This window comes from Sciurus carolinensis, chromosome 11 (assembly GCF_902686445.1).
Source record: "Sciurus carolinensis chromosome 11, mSciCar1.2, whole genome shotgun sequence".
Lineage (NCBI taxonomy): Eukaryota > Metazoa > Chordata > Mammalia > Rodentia > Sciuridae > Sciurus > Sciurus carolinensis.
The window spans coordinates 124,379,450-124,399,269 of NC_062223.1; the positions used below are offsets into that span (position 1 = coordinate 124,379,450).

General features: G+C 47.2%; 2 protein-coding genes across 4 annotated transcripts; one reads left to right on the forward strand and one right to left on the reverse strand.

Annotated features, from left to right (window-relative positions):
• Nucleotides 1-6,448: 6,448 nt before the first annotated feature.
• Nucleotides 6,449-14,072, forward strand: Nrgn (neurogranin). 2 transcript variants are annotated; one of them, XM_047519033.1, is made up of 4 exons: nt 6,449-6,639; nt 12,373-12,599; nt 12,843-12,863; nt 13,270-14,072. In XM_047519033.1, exons 1-2 carry the CDS (start codon nt 6,625-6,627, stop codon nt 12,592-12,594), a joined length of 237 nt encoding a protein of 78 aa, XP_047374989.1. In that variant the 5' UTR covers nt 6,449-6,624; the 3' UTR covers nt 12,595-12,599; nt 12,843-12,863; nt 13,270-14,072. The 2 variants fall into 2 exon arrangements, with proteins under 2 accessions (XP_047374989.1, XP_047374987.1); XM_047519031.1 differs by having other exon boundaries at nt 6,450-6,639; nt 12,846-12,863.
• A 261-nt stretch (nt 14,073-14,333) lies between these two features.
• Vsig2 (V-set and immunoglobulin domain containing 2) lies at nt 14,334-19,672 on the reverse strand. Of its 2 annotated transcripts, XM_047519030.1 has the most exons (8): nt 19,004-19,672; nt 18,790-18,903; nt 18,134-18,297; nt 17,548-17,755; nt 16,575-16,733; nt 15,556-15,675; nt 15,295-15,439; nt 14,334-14,524 (listed from the first exon to the last, which is right to left on the reverse strand). In XM_047519030.1, exons 2-8 carry the CDS (start codon nt 18,875-18,877, stop codon nt 14,392-14,394), a joined length of 1,017 nt encoding a protein of 338 aa, XP_047374986.1. In that variant the 5' UTR covers nt 18,878-18,903; nt 19,004-19,672; the 3' UTR covers nt 14,334-14,391. The 2 variants fall into 2 exon arrangements, with proteins under 2 accessions (XP_047374986.1, XP_047374985.1); XM_047519029.1 differs by lacking the exon at nt 19,004-19,672 and having other exon boundaries at nt 18,790-18,981.
• Between the last annotated feature and the right edge of the window lie 148 nt (nt 19,673-19,820).

A 19,820-nucleotide genomic window follows, 5' to 3' on the forward strand; every position in this document is an offset into this window, starting at 1 on the left:
CTTACAGAAAGCCCAAATGGCAGTGGCTTAAATATATAGGGTTGGAGTTTTTTCCTCATGACTTCAGCATGTTGATGTTTTGTCTCATGGTCACAAGATTGCTGATGCAGTTCCAGACTTCTGATCTGTATTCAAAAAAAAAAAAAAAAAAAAAAAAAAGGAAGGTATCAGCTTCATCTGGCCCTTCCTATCTGGAAAGCAATAACTTCCCCAGAATATTTTTCAATAGAACTCTGTTTGCATGTCATCAGCCATATCTGGATCTTGTGATCAGCTCTAGCTGTGATAAAAGGTGAGAAAGTGGAAACAGGCTCACACCACGAAATAGTATCACTTAGGGCTCCATAACTGCCCCAACAAAATTATAGCTGAGTTAATCATCAAGAAAAGGGAACACATGGGTACTGACTAGGTAAGCAACTGTGTCTGCATGATGGTTTCCTTGAGGTCTACTAATACCTAGAAATTATCCCAAACGTGGGACTTTCCTGTTGGTCATGATCTGACATGTTAGACACATGCAAAGTGCAAGGTAGCACGGCTCCACCAGCCTGTTTCCAGCGGAACACGATGGGTTATCTGTTCTCTAAGGATGAATTTCTTTCTCTTTTGAGGTTCATTTACCATAATAGAGTTGCATCTACAACACAGACCTTTGACTCTCTGGAAATGTTTCACTAAGTTAAAGGAAGGAAATAAGAAAATGGGACTAGACAAAGAATAACATTAAACTAGGTAAACTGGTTCAGACATGGCTCCTTTATGGTTTCCAGGCCCTGTCATGTTCTCCCTGCTAGGCTGCTCCCATGAAGAAGCACCCCAGCATGGACCTATTCTAGGTCTAGGACCTGACCTATACCTAGGTCTCTAGATCTCACCTCCTCAGAATGGAAGCCTGAGACCAGATTTCAGACATAAAAAGTTGCCTCCCTAAGTAAGGTCTACAATCTGAAGTTTTCCTTGAAAAAATACCTGGGTCTCTAACAGAATAATGGCCCACTGCAAATGAGGTCATGCCTGATCACTGCAATATGCATTTTTCTTCACCCCTTGATTCTTCATGACATATTCATTCATTTTCCCCACTCATTCATAATTCAAAAAAATTGTTCTTTCAGTGATTCAAAAAAATTTATCCACTATGTCCCAGTGTACGAAGGCTATAGTGATTTAAAAAAAAAAAAAACAGTTCTTATCTCTTTCCTTAATTTTTCATACATTTTATCTTTTTCTAGCTCTATTATGGTATAATTAACAAAATTATATATATACAAGGTACACAATGTGGTGATTTGATATATGTATACACTGTGAAATCATTACCACAATTGAATTAACATGTTCATCTCCACACATAGTTACCTTTTTTTGGTGTCTATGTGGTAAGCCCATTTAAGATCTACTCTCTCGCAAAAATTACCACTCTGTATACTGGATCCCCAGAATCTCATCTCTTTACCAACAGAACTTACAGTCTAATAATCATATGCTTTAAAAAGAAGTATTAAGCAGTCATTCTAGCTCAGAGGTAGGTACTTAAATAATAATAGGGAAATCATAACAAATACAGATTAAATACCCTGAGTGATGACTTGAGAATTATTGATGTGGATGATGGACACAATGGAGTTAATTATCTAGTATTTTTATTTACGTTTGCATGTGTTTAAGTTTTTCTAAAATTAAAAAAATTATAAGTATTAATATAAGATGATAAATGGTAGATATCAAGTGAATGGTATAGCCATGGACCACTCTAAGCTTCAAGTATCAGTACAAAGCATGGGGCTGGGATACTAACCACATACACACACCCTAAGAGATGATCATTCTGGATGATTTTAAGACAGCTCTACCTCCTGGATAAGAAATTTCCCCCTCTATCCTGAGGTAGACAACAACGGGGAAAAAAGAGCTGAGAGTGTAGCTCAGTGGTAGAGCACTTTCCTAGAATGTGAGAAGTTCTGGGTTCTATTCCCAGCTTCGAAGATTACACACACACACACACACACACACACACACACACACACACCTCTACTTTTTTTCATCAGACTATAAGAACTAAGAGTAGAGATTATGTCTGTTTGCTGACCATGTGGCCCATGGAGTGGAGTACAAATGTTAGGAGTATTTTAAAGGGGAAAGAGAATTCCAAGTCAGAACTTCAGTGTTTCACTCCTCCTTCTGCAATGCATTAGAAATCTAACACCAGTCAATAACAGGTCACAGGACCTCTTTCAGTCTCAGTTTCCTCCTCAGAAAGAAAGGGTTACATCCCCACACTGTCTTTAAGACCACCACTTTAAATAACAGATGTTAAAACACTTTGGAAAGCACTATTCAAATGTCATGTAGTGACTGGGGATGTAGCTCAGTGGGAGGACACTTGCTGGGTTCAACTCCCAGCACTGGAAAGAAAAAATCCCCAATGTAACCTAATACTCACTCAATTCTGTTGGTTCTATCCTCCATCTTACCAAGAAAAGAACAGTCTTCCCTCTGTATTCCTGGGGGACTGGTTCCATGACCTCTACAGTTACCAAAATCTGCAGATGCAGGCTGGGGAGATAGCTCAGTTGGTAGAGTGCTTGCCTTGCAAGCACAAGACCCTGGGTTCGGTCCCCAGCACCGCAAAAAAAACAAACAAACAAAAAAAAAAAACCTGCAGATGCTCAAGTCCATTATATAAAATGGCATGACATTTGCCTATAACCTACGCACATCCTCCTGTATATTTTAATTCATCTCTAGCTTACTTTTAATATTTAATTCAATGTAAATTCCATGTAAATAGTTGTTATACTGTATTATGGAATAATGACAAGAAAAAACCTGTACCTGTTCAGTACAAATTTTTTTTCTCTGAATGTTCTTAACCTGCAGTTGGTTTAATCTACAAATGCAGAAGCCAAACTGTGACTATGTAGACCAATTGTCTATCAAGCCTTCTAGATCATGCCCCTAGCAGCACTCTCCTCCCAACAGAAGTTTGAGAAATATTCACTCTTTTTCATAATACTGCCAACATAGCAATGCTGATGATGATTGACAACACTATTGATGAAGATGATGTAATTGTTGCCTAATACTCAGCAAACCTGATTTTTAAGCTATGCCCTTTCTTCCTCTCTCCTTTCTGACAGTGGGGCGATGGTGCAAAGAGCCCTCCAGTCTGGCAGAGGCCTCTTTAAAAATGTACTCGGGCTCCTCCTCTGCCAACCAGGTTGCTAAAAATACTACTACAGCAAAAGCTGAAATATTTGCAGAGAAAACTGAATTTCCTGCTACCCCCACTCCCTCTACTAAATGGGTAAAATCCTGACCTAAGAAGCCCCCAGTCAGCTCCACCAAAGGCACAAGCCTCCTACATTCCCACCCCCTTCTTATTATGGAGTCCCTCTGTGGGCTTGAGCTGGGATGTTATGTTCGGAAAGTGCCCACTCCAAAGAAAGGAAACCACGAGTAAGTATTGGCAAATAGATTGTCACGTGCCTTGGCTTTTCTGTCTGCTTACTAGGACCAGCCCTCTCCAAATCCCCCTCCATCTGTCCCAAGGATCTGTATTGGACCACAGAAGCTTTGCAGTAATCCATCTTTTATTCTCTCTTTTGTCTGCATCTCCTCTTCTGCCTGCCTTGGCTTCTATTCTTTACCCTTCTACCTCCACACTCCCTACTGGTTCCAGCCCACGGCACTTACATGCCCCAGCTCCCTTCCTAACCCGGCCCTTCTGGAGCTTATCTCCTTTCCAGGCCTGCAACCCTTTTTCTTCAGTGATTGTGGGGGCTGGCAAATGTAGAGAAGAGTTTTCAAAATTGGAAGGGTCAAGAAGGACTAGAGTCCGTCCAAGTCCTGCTGGCTAATAGGTAATACTCTGAAGATGGTCTGTGACACTCAGGATCCAGGCCAGGTAGGCTAACCCACAGAACTTTAGCTGGCATCACTTTGCCAAAGAGAAGAACCCTGGAGAGCCAGACTCAGGGATCCCACACTGTATCCGTCTGGTCCCTCTTCCTAGCTCATCTATTTTTGAATCACAGCCTCTGAGACCCACAGCTCACCTTGCTGACAAAGTTCTGCCACCTAGTCCAAGAGAGGGACTTCTCACCAAGTTTAGTGTTCACTCTGGCTCTGAGGCAGTTAGTGGTCCAATCTGAGAAGTAAGTGGATGTCATTGTGTGCATCTCTGTGGATGCACGGATAGTGTGTGCATCTCCTCCTTTGGGTCTCTATCTCTGTCATTTGCTTCTGAGTATTTGAATTTTTTGAGTATATGTCTTCTTGTTCTGGTCTCTGCCTTCCTCTCTGTCTGTCTTCTCACCTCAGAGGTTGCCCATCCCCCAGGGCGAGCACTGTGGCCAGTTCTGCGTAGGCGCCTCAAGTAGGCTGTTGCTGAAATGGTCGTTTTGCGGATGGAACTAATAGTTGCCGTATCTGTTCTCCTATGGGTCCACCAGTGTTCAGACATTCTCGCCCCACACAAAGGTGTCTTTCTGGAAGACGGAAGGAATATGCTGCCTGTGTGGGAGTTTGGGGGGAGGGGAGTGTTGTAGAGATACCCCCTTTCAGCTCTGACCAGCAGGAAGAAGGGCCCAGAGGCAGCACAGCCTGCAGAGGGATGTTGCCTAGCAACTTGGGAGACTTTACTGCAAACTCACCAAATCCTGAATTCCTTGGCTCTAATTTGGGAAGGGAAAAGCACAGAGTCCAGGCCTCATATCCTCTCTGTTCCTCAACTTCCTCTTTCCCTCTCCCCTCTGGATTTTGGAACTGAAGTCCACGGGAAATTGGCATAACTTAAAGCTCCAGATGTGCTCATCATTTAGACAAATGTCTGCATTCCCAGGACATCCTGCCATTTGGTGGAGGTGGGGGATGAAGGATATGCCAGAGACAGATTGGGGAACAGATTTTCAGTTACAGGGGTGGGTGGGTCCCAAACATGCTGGGAGAGACACCCCTACACCCCAAGCCCTGGAATTCCAGCCAGCCTCCTGCTCAGCTTAGAGCCCCAAGCTGGTTAACTCTGTCCCCATCCTAAGTGGACACTCATTTTCCCTTTGGTAAAGAGAACATCCAGCCCAAACATTTGGGTGGGAAGGAAGCCTGTAAGAGTCATGCTGTGACTGGCCAATGACTATGGATTTATCAGAACATTGTTTCAGGGTCTCCTGCCCCACTCAGAGACACAGTGCATTTCCCCCTTCTCTGCTGAGCAGCAGTCATCCTTTTATCCTTCCCTCCTTTGGGACCTTAACTGAGAAAGACTTTCTAGTTTTCTCAGAGATGGTCCATCTTACCCACACAACATGTCACACTGCCAGCTCCAGTACCCTGACAAGCTTGGTAAGGTAGGTTACCATGTAAGCGGCAAGCTGTCCCTGGGAAATGCTGCTTCCATATCTCTCCTCAGCCTCACCAACTGCCCATAGCCTTCCTCATTATGGACCCAAAGGGTCAATAATTTCTGAAAATTCTGTATACTACTGGGTTTAGGGTATTTTTCTTCTTCCCAGAGCCAAGATGAGAGTAGTTAAGTTTTGTCTTATTTTGAGACTGTGGATCAAAAGGCAGAGTCTGGTATGAGGAGTAAAAAGGAAGTGAAATATGTTTCTTCCAATTCATACAAAATAGGTGCTGCATATAGATGATTTTGTTTGATGCAGAGCAGACAGATAACTGATGGTGAATGGATATAGAGATAATATATATTTAATCTGGACGTCTTGAGTAGGGTGATTGTTATGTGTGTGTATGCACAGTGCCAACATCCAAAACATAGGATGTCTGCATATACTTTACATCTGCACAGGTGTGTGTACAAGGTCTGTGTAGTTGTTTTTGCTGGTTGTGTTTATAGTCTGTCTGTTGGAAAAAAGGCATATTTTAGCGAGCCTGGGAGAATATCATATTTGGACATGTGGGGCTTGTGAACTTTTGTGTTGATGTTTGCTCATCACCAGGTTGTGCATCAACAACTTTTCATTCCATAGCAGGCGTGATGATGGGACTTTTTTGCCACACGTCTTTGGGATCTTTTCTTTGCGGACTGAGGAGGAGGGAAGTTAGAAGGAGCCATATTTGGGACTCTAGCTAGGTTGTGGAAGTGTAGGGTGGTGGGTGGGGGTTTGTGGTTTTCTATCTATGGACAGGAAGGCGTGATGTGCCCAGATGTGTGTCTGTGCTCTGAATGTCGGGAGCCTCCTTCTGCATATTCCGGCAAACATTTGCCTGGCAGTTCGAGGTTCAGCAAGCAAGGGGATTGCGTTTGGGAGGGTGGGGTGTGTAGGAGGAATGGATGGAAGTGAGTAGGCGGAGGGGTAGGGGAAGGAGCCGGTGCGAGGCGGAGACAACCAAGAGCGCACAGACAGAGGGAGTGGTCCTCCTTCCAGTTCTCCCCGCCCACCCTGCCGAAGGCGTCTCCTGATTGGCTTCCCGACCGCAGGGCTCAGGTTACATTCGCGAGCGGAGCTGAGCGCGGGAGACCGGACCTGAGAGGAGAGCTGCTGGTTCTGCGCGGGTCCGCCGGCCCCGGATAGCCCAAGAACTGCCACCCAACATCACACAGACCCCACCCACGCCCTGCGCCAGGCTCCACCCCAGCCAAGGACCCCCAACACTAGCATGGACTGCTGCACGGTAAGTCAGAGGGCCTGTGGAACCGACACTCGTCTTGGTCTGGGGCAAGGAGAGCTCAAGAACCCCCTGCAGGGTGAGTGAAGGCTGGGAGTGGGTGCGGAAGACCTAGGAGCAATAAAGGGTACCTGCTGAGACGTGGGTGATGGGTGGTGGAAGGCGCCCGCCTGTCTCGAAAGCCCTAGGAAAAAAATGCTCCCCAACTAGTGGGGGCGTCTGAGCGCCCATCCGCCAAGCAGTCTAGGTTGGACTAAGAGCTGGGCAGGGCTTTGCAGCAGGGAAACTGCAGGTTAGACGAGAGAAGGAACTTCCTCCAGTGAGATGCTGGAAACCGTCTCCTAGGTAAGCTGCCGCGACTCTTCTCCTCTGGCATTTGTCCCCTATACCATGTAATATCCCACTGCCACTGTCGTCGGTGGGCGGACAGGCTAATCTTCCTGACCCTCGGAAGATCATCTAAGCCCCGGTAAAATGTAGATGGAGGTAATCGATCCATACTGGTCTTAGTAGTGAGGATGGGCAGCAAAGAGCCTAGTCAGTGTTGTTCTGGAGAGGAGTTGGCCCGGCCCCCAACGCCTTCTCATTCTGGAGGGGGCTGGGTGAAGTGACCGAGAGAGAGCCCTGCTGGCTAGGGAAGGAAGCGTCTGCAATTTGTCAGCGCCCACACGGAGACCAGGATGCTGCAAGTGCCTAACATAAAAGTAGATTGCTGTTAAGGTGACCCTGTATGCAAGCTCCTGGCACAGGACCTGACTCCTGGCTCACTAGGGGAGTATAGTGATCATATCTATAAAAATTTTAGTCCCTACATATAGAGAAAGACTACTCCAAAGTCCTTGCATTCTCTCCATCAGTCGACTTTGCCCTCTCCCCATCCCATGGTGTACAAAAGGGGAGGGGAGTGAGCTTTGGAAAGAAAGGATACCCCAGTTCTGTAAGAGGTGAGACTTTGAAATGTCTGGATATCAACAGACTGAAAGAACTTAGAGGCAAGTCAATAGTTGTGATTTTAACTCTTATTAGTATCAATAATACCTGCCAGTTTGTGATTGCTCAACATACACCTTACATTTTATATTTAATCATCACAACTCTGTGAGGTAGGTATTATCTCACAGATGTGCAAATTGAGGCTTGAAGAAATTATTTTCCCAAGGAGGTAGCACTCCTGAGTGTAGAGGCAGGATTCAAGCAGAGGCTTGTTTCATTCAAATAGCTATACTTTAACCTCTTCTCCAAATATATTGTCTTTTTCTCATTATAAAAGCAATATGTGCATAATAGTAAATGTAAAGACCAGAGAAAGTATAAAAAGAAACATGTCAATCACATACAGTCCTGTCTTCTGGAGAACACTGATCACATCTTTTTCCCTTTGCTTGTTATTCTCCAGGGGCTTATTTATTTATGTATTTATGTATTTATTGTGCTGGGGTTTGAACCCAGGGCCTTGTTCATGCTAAGTATGCCTTTCCCACTGAACTCCCTCCCCAGATCAAGAAACAATTTTTGGTTGTGAAAGGAGAAATGGAGGTTTCTGGGACCCACTTAGAAAGAACCCCTCACCTGCAGTGTTTTATAAAGTAAATAAATGGTGGATTCAGAGATATGAATCAGTGGGGGAAGGGAATTGCTGAACACGAAGGAATAAGATGAGAAAATCCAAATGATGGGGAAAGGAAAGCAGGAGGCATGGTCAGTGGAAAGAACACAGAATCTCAGCAGTCAGAGAAGGAATGTAACCTGTCACCTCCTGTGTCTTCAGGAGTAATGAGGGAGGGGTATGGAGCCTACCTGAAGGCCCTGGTCAGCCCTGGATGGTGCTTGTGAGTGCCCAGGAAGCCATTTGTGCAGGGCAAATAGCTAGCTAGATTACAGATGATGGGTTTTGATAGATAACAGCTAAGGGACGAGGACACAGTGTTGCATTCAGTGTCTCCTTAAAAAGGAAAGGATACCCACCCAAAAAATATGGAGGTGGCAGATACACTGATCCCAGTGGCCCAGGCCCTAGGGCACCTCTTCCAATGCATCCTGTATACAGGAAACTTGCTTTTCTTTGTCTTAGGTTTTCAGGGCCAAAGGAATGAGCAAGAGCGGGCACCATTCTTGGACTGTGCAGGACAACAGGAAGAGGGAAAGGGGATGCTGAGGTGGACGGTTAGGGAAGGACAGGAGGTCTGGGCTCAATGCTAGGAGGGGCTGGGACATGTACAGAGAATAATGTGCCTCTTCATCTTTCATTCTGGGACTCCTCCATGAGCACTTTGCCTGGTCTTTAGGAAGCATCTAGACCAGTTTTGTTCCTTCTTTCTTCTTGGTCATGAGGCTTAGACAAAAAACAGGAAAAGGGAAACCAATCTGCTTTTTCTTTTTCTTTTTTTCTTTGAGACTTTTTTTTTTTTTTAACAGCTACTGATCCTAGTGTTCCAGTTGCTGACTAACATAGCCACACATATATGACTTTCCTGCATTCATTTACTATGAAAAGCAAAGGAACACGTTTTGGATCCTATTCCTTTCCGTTGCTTAGTCTAGTTAACCTGGTCCAGCAATTCTTAAAATGATTGCCTGCTCTGAAGCAACAGAGGCTACCAAATCAGATCATTACATTGTTTGTCAACTGTGCAACCTTAAGGAAGTTATAAAACATCTCTGAGACTGTTGCCAGACTTCCAAAATGGGGACTGAATAAGGTAAAATGTGCAGCGTTGAGCACAGGGCCTGACACATAATAAGTAGCAAGCAGAAATAATTCTTAAAGTTATTAGGATTTGGGAGCTGAAGGAGACTTTATTCATCCAGGCCAAGATTTAGTTGTGGCTGAAAAGAAAATGAGGTTCCTAGAGGGAAAATGATGTGCCCAGTGGGACTAGAATTTATGACTCCACCTTACCATCTCCTCCTAAGTATCACCCAGTTGATACAGAGCTGTCAGGCACACATCATCATTCTGGGCTTTGGAAGGCACCAGCTCACTGCGATCAGTGAGCCCTTTCCCCAATTCCTTCTACTCTCCCCGCAGATTTGTGAACAGATCTGGAACAGGCCACCAAGAAGCTGGCTCTATCCTGAGAATTCAGCTGGAGGGAGAGGGAGCTGATTCTGGGGAGGAGCTGTGCTGGGGGTGGCTTTGCCTGTTGTTCCAGGTTTCCATTCTGGATCCAGTTGAGGTGGGTGGTGACAGCAGGTGGGGGTCTTAGGAGTTTAGGGCCTAGACACCCTTCCTCCGCTCAACCCGCTGCACCTCCATGACTGCCAAGACCCAAGAGCAGAGTGGGCTGGAATTTTTTTTTTTTTTTGAACAGTTGTTGCCCCCTTTTGAAAAGAAATCTCACTGTTCCCTGAGAATATTCTAAGAAAGACTTGAACTCTGAGACTCAAAGAACCCAAGGGAGTTGTTTTAGATTTTATGTGAAGAAAAAAATAAAAGGTCAGGGAGAGATTGAGACTTGGGAAAGATAAAAAAAGTGTTTTAGGCCCCTCCACACCATACCAGCCTTCTGGTAACTCCTTGAAATTGTGTTTATATCAATCAATTGTAAACATCTTCAGCACAAATTGAAGAATCATGAAAGCCCAGAAAATGAGGACAACCTGGGAAAGCCTGGCAAGGGCATCTAGAATTTAAACCTGTACTCCTGGGCCAACAGGGTTGGGACAGTGATCACTCAAGCCTTGTTTACCCTACCCACTTCTAAGACTGGATAACCGATGGCCAGAAGAGGGCAGGAGTAGAACTGAATTACCCATTTCTGTGTGAGACCGTGGTCAGTTGTGTCTGAGAAGAAAAAAAAAACAGTAAAAGCAATGAACATCCTCAGACATATTCCTAGAAGCCACGGGGCCAAAACAAAGGAGCAATGCTCTTCTAACTTCATAGTAACCATTGCCATCCCAGTCCACACTGATGCTATAAGTCATGTTAAGTCAGAAAGGGGCTACATGCTGAGACCTTCTCTATTCCAGCCTGACCTCTGAAATCAATTCCCTAATTCTTTCTACTGTCAGCTAGGTCAGGCCATGAGAGAAATGGAAACCTACTTTGGGGATGGGATGGTCTGATTACAGTTATGCATTCCATAATGATGGTAACATGTTCTGAGAAATGTGTCACTGGACATTGCTCAAACAACACAGAGTATACTTACACCTTAAACCAATGAAGATAACTATGATGTGATTAAGTGATATAATCTTATGGTACCATAAGATTATAAATGAGATCTGTCATTGACTAAAACATTGTGTGTTGGGCTGGGGCTGTAGCTCAGTGGTAGAGCGCTTGCCTTGCATGTGTGAGGCACTGGGTTCGATCCTCAGCACCACATTAAAAAAAAAAAAAAAGAAAAAAACTAGTAAATAAACATTATGTGGCTCGTATTTGTATTAGTAGGGTGAACTTTGTGAAATTGTTATATGACTACTTTTGCCCTACAGAAGCAATTATTTTGCATCAGTGTAAGATTATATAAAACAATCATAATACATAGCCACCATTTCTTGAGCAACTAGTCTGTGCCAGTAACTTTATACATATCATGCTATTTATTCTTCCCCATAACCCATAGAGGTGGATATTATTATCCTGGTTTTTCAGTTGAGGGATCTAAGATAAGAAAAGATTAGATAATTTGCCCAAGATGACACAGTTACAGCAAGTGGTGGAGCTGTGGTTTGCTTTCCGGGCTGCATCTGATTATCCTACGAAGTAGGGATAAAAAATAACACTCTAGACCCTGATATACAAAGGTTTGAATTTTCAGTCCATTGATAACTCTCTGTACAACACCAGATAGGTTTGTTTGTTTGTTTTGCCGGGTAGGTTTTTAAACCAAACATCGGTTTTATCATAGTAAACTGGGGCAATAAGTCATAGCTTTATTTTTGAAGACTAAATAAAATAATGCCTGTATTATTGCACCTGGAACAAGGTAAATGCTTAAATGGTTGGTAGCTATTGTCCTAATTCCTTTCTTCCCATGAGCACATTAAGGAAAGGCCTTCTTGCTCCTGCTGATCTTTTCTTTGTCTTCTTTTGAAGTGATGCTTTTGTCTGTCCCTTCTTCTGAGCCTATCTTCTCCAGTGTTGTGAGGTCAACCTGGGGAACAGTGGGGAAGTGAAGAGTCCATGGGAAAACAGTTTCTGGGCCTCTAACCCCCTATGAGAGGTGCAGGGAGGCTGACTCACTGAGCGGTGACCCCATCCTCTCCCTAATTCCAGCTGAGCTCTGGTACAGTTCTACTCAGGCAAAGGCAGTCTTGCTGAATCTTCTACACCCAATCCCCAGAAAATCCTAGACTGGGAAGGGGCCCTTCCAAACTGGAAGCACCTGTTGAAAGCAGAGGGATTGGTGGCCACATCCAGGAATGCTTGGTGCTATTTACTTTGCTCCTCCAAACCCGCGATCCACTCAATTCTGCTAGCTCCCCTAAGTTGGCCAGAGGGAAATGGGCCCTTGGCTCCCTCCAGGCTTCTGGATTTCTTGTATCCCATCCCACCGTGTGCTTCTTTCCTGAGGTGAGTGCACAACTGTGTCCACATAGCCCTGAACCTTCCTCTTTGTGTTGCCCAGGAACACACACACACACACACACACCAGTGTGGCTTCCTTCTCTACATCTGGTACCCCAGTCGTCCTCGTCTCAATCCCCTGAGGCTCTAGTCCTAACCCACCCTCACTGGGTCTCCGCCCTGATCCACCGGTAAGAACCCCTTCCCCGTCCCTCCCCCAGGAGAGTGCCTGCTCCAAGCCGGACGATGACATTCTAGACATCCCACTGGACGATCCTGGTGCCAACGCGGCCGCTGCCAAAATCCAGGCGAGTTTCCGGGGCCACATGGCGCGGAAGAAGATAAAGAGTGGAGAGCACGGCCGGAAGGGCCCAGGCCCTGGGGGACCCGGCGGAGCTGGGGGCGCCCGGGGAGGCGCGGGCGGCGGTCCCAGCGGAGACTAGGCCAGGTGAGGCTGGCTGGAGGGGCGCTACGAGTTGGAGGTTCCTCTTTCCCAACGCTCCGGGGAAGGAGCGAGGGAAGACTAAGGGCGTGCTAAAGGTAGAGAAAGGTGTGGAAGGAGCTGGGGTGGGGGGTGGGCTAGAAATCCGAGAGGTGAGGTGGGTGGGAGGAAGCTGAAGGTGCTGAGATTTCCGAAAACTCACCTGTTCCTCCCTCTCCACCCTGCCTTCTGCCCCGCCCTGAACTGAAGAAGAACTGAACATTTTAGAAGGTAACAAATACGACCTGAAGCGGCGGGGGCTGGGGGACTGCTAAGTGGTAGAAAAGGACCAATTTCCCAACACTTCCTCTGTCCGCCTCACTCACTTCCAGCCGGGGAACATGCACCCTGCACCTGCAGGTTTTCCGACACACCGAGACGCCTGAGGCTGCGACAGGGTCACACCTGGATCTACACAGACACGCAGACACCCTTATGTGACTGTACAAGCCCGACCAAGGGCCATAAACACATCGAGGCTCACTCACGGGGCTCGTTTCAGTTCAGGGACTCAGGGTGGGGGGTTCTGGGTGACTAGAGCCCCCTGACACTCACGGTCCTGGTACCCTTGTTCAGAAAGGTATAAGGGACGGGGAAAGGAAATACCAAGAAATGGCAGGTTCTTCTCTTTCCCCAGTTCCCAAGAAGAGATGGATGCCGCGTCCCCTTCGCAGTGACGAGACTTCCCTACCGTGTTTGTGATCCCCTCCTCCCCACCAGCCTGCCAGCTTCTGGAGCCCCCCTGCGTCCCAGAGACTCTCTTCCAGGCAGGCTTCGTCGCGGAGTCGCCAAGTCCGTGCCCTTTTAGTTAGCCCTCCAGTCTAGCGTGGTCCTCATTCGCCCTTCCTTCCCGCCCTATCCCCAAACCCCGCACTCCCAAATTTTCCTCCTTTTGCTTCTCGCCCACCTCTCCCCGCACCCAGCATGCAGCTCTGCCTCCGCAGCCTCTGTGCGCTCCCCTGCGCGCACTGCGGAGGGCGCCCTAAGCGTCGCCCAAGTACACTCAATTTAAAAAAAAAGAAAGAAAGAAAGAAAAAAGTCCTTTGGTTCTGTGCGCAGCGACAGGGGGCGCCCTGCGACTCTGTGCTATTCCCGCCCCAGCCTAGCCTCAGAACTTTAAATCTGGGACAAGAGGAAAGGGGAAAAGTGTTTACATGGTTTCGGATGCCGCTTGCTCCGATCGGAAGGGAAGCCCCTATCCCGCACCTGCCTGTCATTTTACCTTCCTTCTCCCCAGCGCACCCGAGAGCAGTCTCTCCAGCTCTCCTGTTTATGCAAACGCCGAGCGCCTGGAGGCTCGGTAGGAGGAGTCTTCCGCGGCCCCGCCCCTGCCCCTTCCGGCTTCGGCCCCGCAGGGCTCCTGGGGCTATGGCCGCAAGGTTTTTAATCTCGGTGTGTGCATGTGACCGTTCTGGGTTGGAATGTGAACAATAAAGAGGAATGTCCAAGTGTTCAGAGGGTTCCGGGAGGGGAGGGAGTTTGGGGCACAAGGCCACCTCTTGGAGCCTGAACAAATCTCATTTGATCAAACTAAAAAGCAGACGGGGAGTGAGGTGGAGAAACACTTAAGATTGAAATCTGCCCTTTGACATAACCAAACTTCCTGCTTACAGCATCATCTCTGGGATTTAAAGCCCAGTTCTTCCCTTACTGGCAATACTCTTTGAGCCGCCTAGATAAATTCACCAGAAAGAGACAATATGGTACCCAAAGATTTTAATTATTGATATTCCTCCTCACCATCCTCAGGGATCAGAAGTCAGACAACCATAGGGAGCTTGGACTTCGTGGTCGTCATAGTACTGGTAGATGGGGACCTTTCCAGGAGCCCTTTGCTAGAATCCACCTTCATAGAAGATTGCTCAAAAATCCCAGGAGCCATGGCATCCTCCCTGGTGGATGTAGGTAAATTCTTACTGAAGCTAGAAGCAACCTCCAGATAAATGCAGTCTTCTAACTCAGGGACTTTTACCTTTTACTGTGCCTGAGACTCATCTGTGGAACTTTGGTTAAAATGAAAATTCCAGAGCCTGTCTCCTTGTCTCCCCCAACACACACACACACACACACACTGGGGGCGGGCGAATGAATTTTGCTATAAGGGGCGGAAAGTGGCCTGAAACTGAATGTTTAACAAGTTTCTGGTGATATCTGTTTTGGTAGCCTGAGGACCACTCTTAAAGAAATTTTGCTCTGATTCCTGTTCTGGTCCAGTAAAGTGGATGACAGAGGCAGCTTTGGCCTCCTTTCCTGATTGCCCCACCCAGAATTAAACTCAGCTGAGTGATCAGGATTTATTTATATATATATATATACACACACATAAACACACATGCATACACACACATATAAATGCCTTAAAAACAGAAGGGTAAACATTTTTTAAATTTGAGAAGGTTTCAGGCTGTCCTGCAACCTGAGTCATCCATGTCCCAACTTGTGAACTAACTCCTTCACCCTGTACACATTGTTCACACACACACACAGCTATGCATAGGTTATACTGCATCTGCCACCACCAAATACCAGGGATGAGCAGTAATCCGGCCTCCCCCCCAACCCCAGCCCTTCTAACAATATCAGAGTGTGAGGACTAAGGGTTCCACTTCCAACCCAAACCCTTTTCTCCCTCTCTGCACCACCTTCTGGCCCTCCTGCTCACCGAAGTTCACTACCCACATATGACTCCTTGGGCTTCTTCTTCCTCTCTTTCTGGAATCTGATCAAACAGAATGCAGCAACTGACAGAAGCAACACACCCAGGAGCACCCCAATCAGAGTTCCAGCCACTCGACCTTTGGAGGAGTCTAAGAAGACATAAGTCCCTCAGAGGTGCAGAACTTCCTTGGCCCATCCTCAGACCACTTCATGAAGCCTCCCCAATCCAAGCCTTTCAGTCTGGCCTTTGCTGAGCATCTCCTACCAGTCACAGAGAGGGTCAGCTCACAGGATGCACTGCCCATCTGGTTGGTGGCCACACAGCGGTAGGTGCCCGCGGAGGTCAGGGAGAGATTGCTGAGAATGAGCTGGCCAGATACCTCATCTAGAGGATGAAAAGGAAGTGCGCCACCTCATTCAACTTGGTGAGCATCTACTATAAGGAAAGCTCAGTTCATTTCATTCTTACAATAGTCCTGCAAGAGAGGAACTAACCTCATACTATTGGTGGGAAAACTGACTCAGAAAGTAAATGATTTGACATGCACTAGAGAGCAATTCCAAAGCCACTTCAACTATGGGCCCTTTCCACCTTTTTAGGTTTAGGAAAACTGCACAAACATGAAGGTGAAGAAATTGGGGTGGGGTGCTTACTGACTAAGGTCAAGTTCTCAGCTGGAGGTAAAAAGGATCGATTGCTAAAAACTGTATCCTCTGGAGTGGCTCTAAACTGACCCAAGTGTTTTTCTAAACTCTTGCTTTAGAAGGCAGAACAACACACATCAAAAGTGATCTGGGGGGAAGATCTGAATTGATAAAGGGGTCTGTAGGGGCTGGGGCAATTAGGAGAGCTCTGGCAACTAGAGGAAGCTGAGAAGCTAAGGCTTTTAAGTATATGGCTCCTCCAAAGAAACCAGCTAAAATGATTCAAGCCAATCCATTCCACTCTACTTCAGTTTTTTCTCTAGGAAGTTTGGAATGACTCATAACCCTTAAGAAAACCTCCCAAAAGTGGAAAAGTAGGAATCCTAAGAATGCCCCCTGCCCTCTACTCTCTTTCAGAACATCAGTAGGAAATTTAGGTTGAGAAATACTCCCAGGAATGCAACCACAGACTGCAGAAGACAGACAAAAAGAGAACAATAGAAGGACGAGACAGGGAAAAGGTATAGTGGTTTGTCTCACACCCAGTAGTCATAAAACTGCTAATGTGAGTACATAGGATCTAGAGACTATATTTGCCCAGCTCTCCAGTTCCCTCTTTCCGAGTCTCTGGGCCCTTACCTTGAACCATGCTGCCAGGAGAAGGTGGAGGAGAAGATCCAACGTGTACCCAGTTGTACACTGGCTTCGGAGCTCCCTCAGAAGAGCTGCATCTCAGCATAGTAGAGCCCCCCACAAAAGTTGGCCCACTCTGAGTGCATAAGGGGCTACTGGGGGGAACTGCAAAAATCACAGAAGTACCTCAGCAATCTTCTAACCTCACACCAACTAAGTGCTACATTTCCTGATTTAATACCCCTGCCAAATAGTGGTCCATTTCTCTCCACACGCCACTATATCCCCAGGAAGTGATTTCTACTATTGGAAATTGTGAGTATTTTAAAGGTCTTCCTCATGTTGAGCCAAAATCCCATGTTCATATAATATCCACCCTTTGATTCCAGTTCCTTTGTGCCCACAAAGAGAAATTAAAATCTCTGCTACACATGACAGTCCTTCAGTCATGAATTTATAGCAGGCACACAAAATATCTCCTAGGTCTTATCTTTTCCATTTAAACATCTCTTGCCTCTAGTAGTTTCTTCTGGTTGCTCACCTCTGAGCAGGCTGTGATTTGGGGTGAGATGGAAGCTCAGAACACAAAGTAGTGCTCAGTGATAGGGGCCTTCTTCCTTTCATGGCCACCCTCCTTCTCTGTCACTGACCATTGGGAGGGACAGAATCCAAATCTGAGCTACTAGTGGGAAGTTCCTGGCTAATGGAACTGGTAGGGCTATGACTCAGATCCCATATAAGGGAAGGGCTTTCTCTCTCAAACCCTTTGTTCTGAGGCCCTAAGGGAGGAGACATTGTGGAGTGTGGAGTTGAGTATAACTATATAGATTAGAAGTCTTCAGAAGGGGGATTTTTTTTTTTAAAGGTCCCCAGTGTAGTTGTGTCCTTCAACCAGAAATCAAGATATGGGGAGAGTTAACAGCGTCTATGCACACTTTCAGGGTACATGGGTGGTTCATGAGTCCCCAGTCAGTCTTACCCAGCACAGTAAGGTTGATTAATCCCAACCCATTGGTGTAGAAATCTGGTGGATTGTTAACGTGACAGAGATAGGTTCCAGTATCTGAGGGGCGAACATCAGTCAATCTCAGGGTGGCCACCCCTCCTGTGGGGGGGTTCTGAAGTAGGCTGGCCCGTTCCGCCTTAGAACCAGTGGGATACAGATGGCCATTGGTGAAGTATAGGATCTGAGAAGAGGCAGAAGACGTAGATATGTTCCCCTCTCTGCCTGGCACTCATTCTACAGTGCTTCCACATGGAAGGGGGAATAAGTCCCCTCACTTGCACTAATGGAAGAGGTTGATACTCTGTAGCCTGAACTATGAAGGGGCAGCATAGTATCTTATCAACCATCAACATCTCAGCATCAATGGGACTTCACTAACAGGGGGTTTTAATATAGGAACCATGGGAGAGGAAAGGATAATATAGGGTCATACAGACTGAGATCTACCAAGAGCCCACTCACCTTTTCATCCAAGCAATTCTGATCCCCTCTACACCCCCACCCCAGATCCGCATTCTTCCTGACCAACCCCAAGAGGTCACAGTGGCTTTCAGCTCACAGGATGGGCCGCAGAAATGGGTTTCCCAGCCTGCACAAAGCTCCACTCCAGGGCGAAGTTGACTCCCACAGATGTGCTGTAACTGCAGCTCAGCTCAGCAGTCTGGCCCACCGGCGTGCTCAGGGGCTCTGCAGGTACCTTCACCTCCACAGCTAGCCCCGGGGCTGAGGGCGTAGAGGGAGGGCAGAACCATCATCCCGGTGATCTGGAGGGTCTGGCCCCCATCTCAGTGTCTACATCAAGTGCTAGGAGCTCTCTCCCCACCGTGCAACCCATTCTTCTCAAGCCAATCTGTCCTTCCTTCTTGAAACCTGATGTTTCCGGGAGGCAAGGACCCACAGCCGCGTCGGATTTTTGTGGGTAAAAGGGCTGAGACTGGGCTAGGTATGAGGATGTGTTGGCGGAAGAAAGAAAACAACAACCCTGGGATGGTAAAGCCTTCTGTGGCGGTGAGGCTGAGCCGGGCCGCCAGCCCCAGCCGGCCCGCCCCTCTCCTCCGCCCTGGCCGCCCTCAATGCCCTTTCCCTGCCTAGAGCAACCAGCTCCGGCCTGTGCTGCCAGCAGCAGCCCCAGCCCACCCCGCGGGGACTGAGCAGTCCAGAAAAGCCAGGGAAGTTAGGCCCCCACCCCCATCTCTCCCTGTGGCTTCTCCTCACCACTCAGGCACACAAAGCCCAGCAGAGCCCTGTAGAGGAAAGGTCTTGCAGGGAGCCTGGTCACTTCCACCTCCAGCTGTCCTGCCATTTGTTGGTCTGTCGGGGTGTCTGGGTCTGAAGAAGGGAAGGGAGTGCCCAAAGGGTAGCCTCCTCGTGCGTGCTGGGCAGGAGCGGGACTGGCTATCTCAGAGCAAACAAGGGGAGAGGCCGGTACCTTCAGGTAAGGAAACGCTCCTCCCTCCTCCAGGCCCAACTCTGAAATCGCTGTAGCCCTGCTTCCTTTTTCCTTCTTCTTCCCCCCAGTTTCTGAAGCTGTCAGATCCTGGGAAAAGAGCTGGGCTTTGGGTAGGTACCCTGAGGGCCAGAGCTCAGAAATGGAGCTCTGCAGGGAAAGAGTGTCTTTGGAGGAAGAGGAGGCACTCTAACACAGGGACTTAGCAAACACTTCACCAACATGGGTTCTTCCAGTGAGCACGTACCTCTGGGTTTAGACCCTTTCTGGCCCCTTTGGAGTTTCTTGTTCCTCCAAAATCCTTCTGTTCACCACTTGCTGGAGTAGGAGTCTCCATAAAACCACACCCACCTCTCCATTCCCAGAGTCCCTCCATTGTACAGACAGAGAAACTGAGACCCAGAGGTCCTCACCCTTGTTAGGAAAGAACATGGCAGAATTTCAACATGTTTCTATACCACATTCTATACTCAGCTCTCCCTCAGTAACAAAAGGGAATGCTGCACCATAGGCAGGAAGGTGTGTTTGTTAAGGATCCAATTGTGTGGGAGAAGGAAGCACAAAGGAGGTTCCCCTCCCCTGCCCCAGAGAGGAAGAGGAGGGAAAGCAAATGTACACCCAAGCCAGGACCACCAAAACTCCAGCAGAAAGTGCACCCATCAGTTTCATTCCCTCGCTGCTCAGACTGGGTTAGAGAATTTGGGTGCTTTCTCTTTACATATGACAGCAAAAGACTGTTCTAAACACACTAGAAGGAATATCTGGAACCAGTAAACTCAGGTTGTGTGGAGACGCTTTC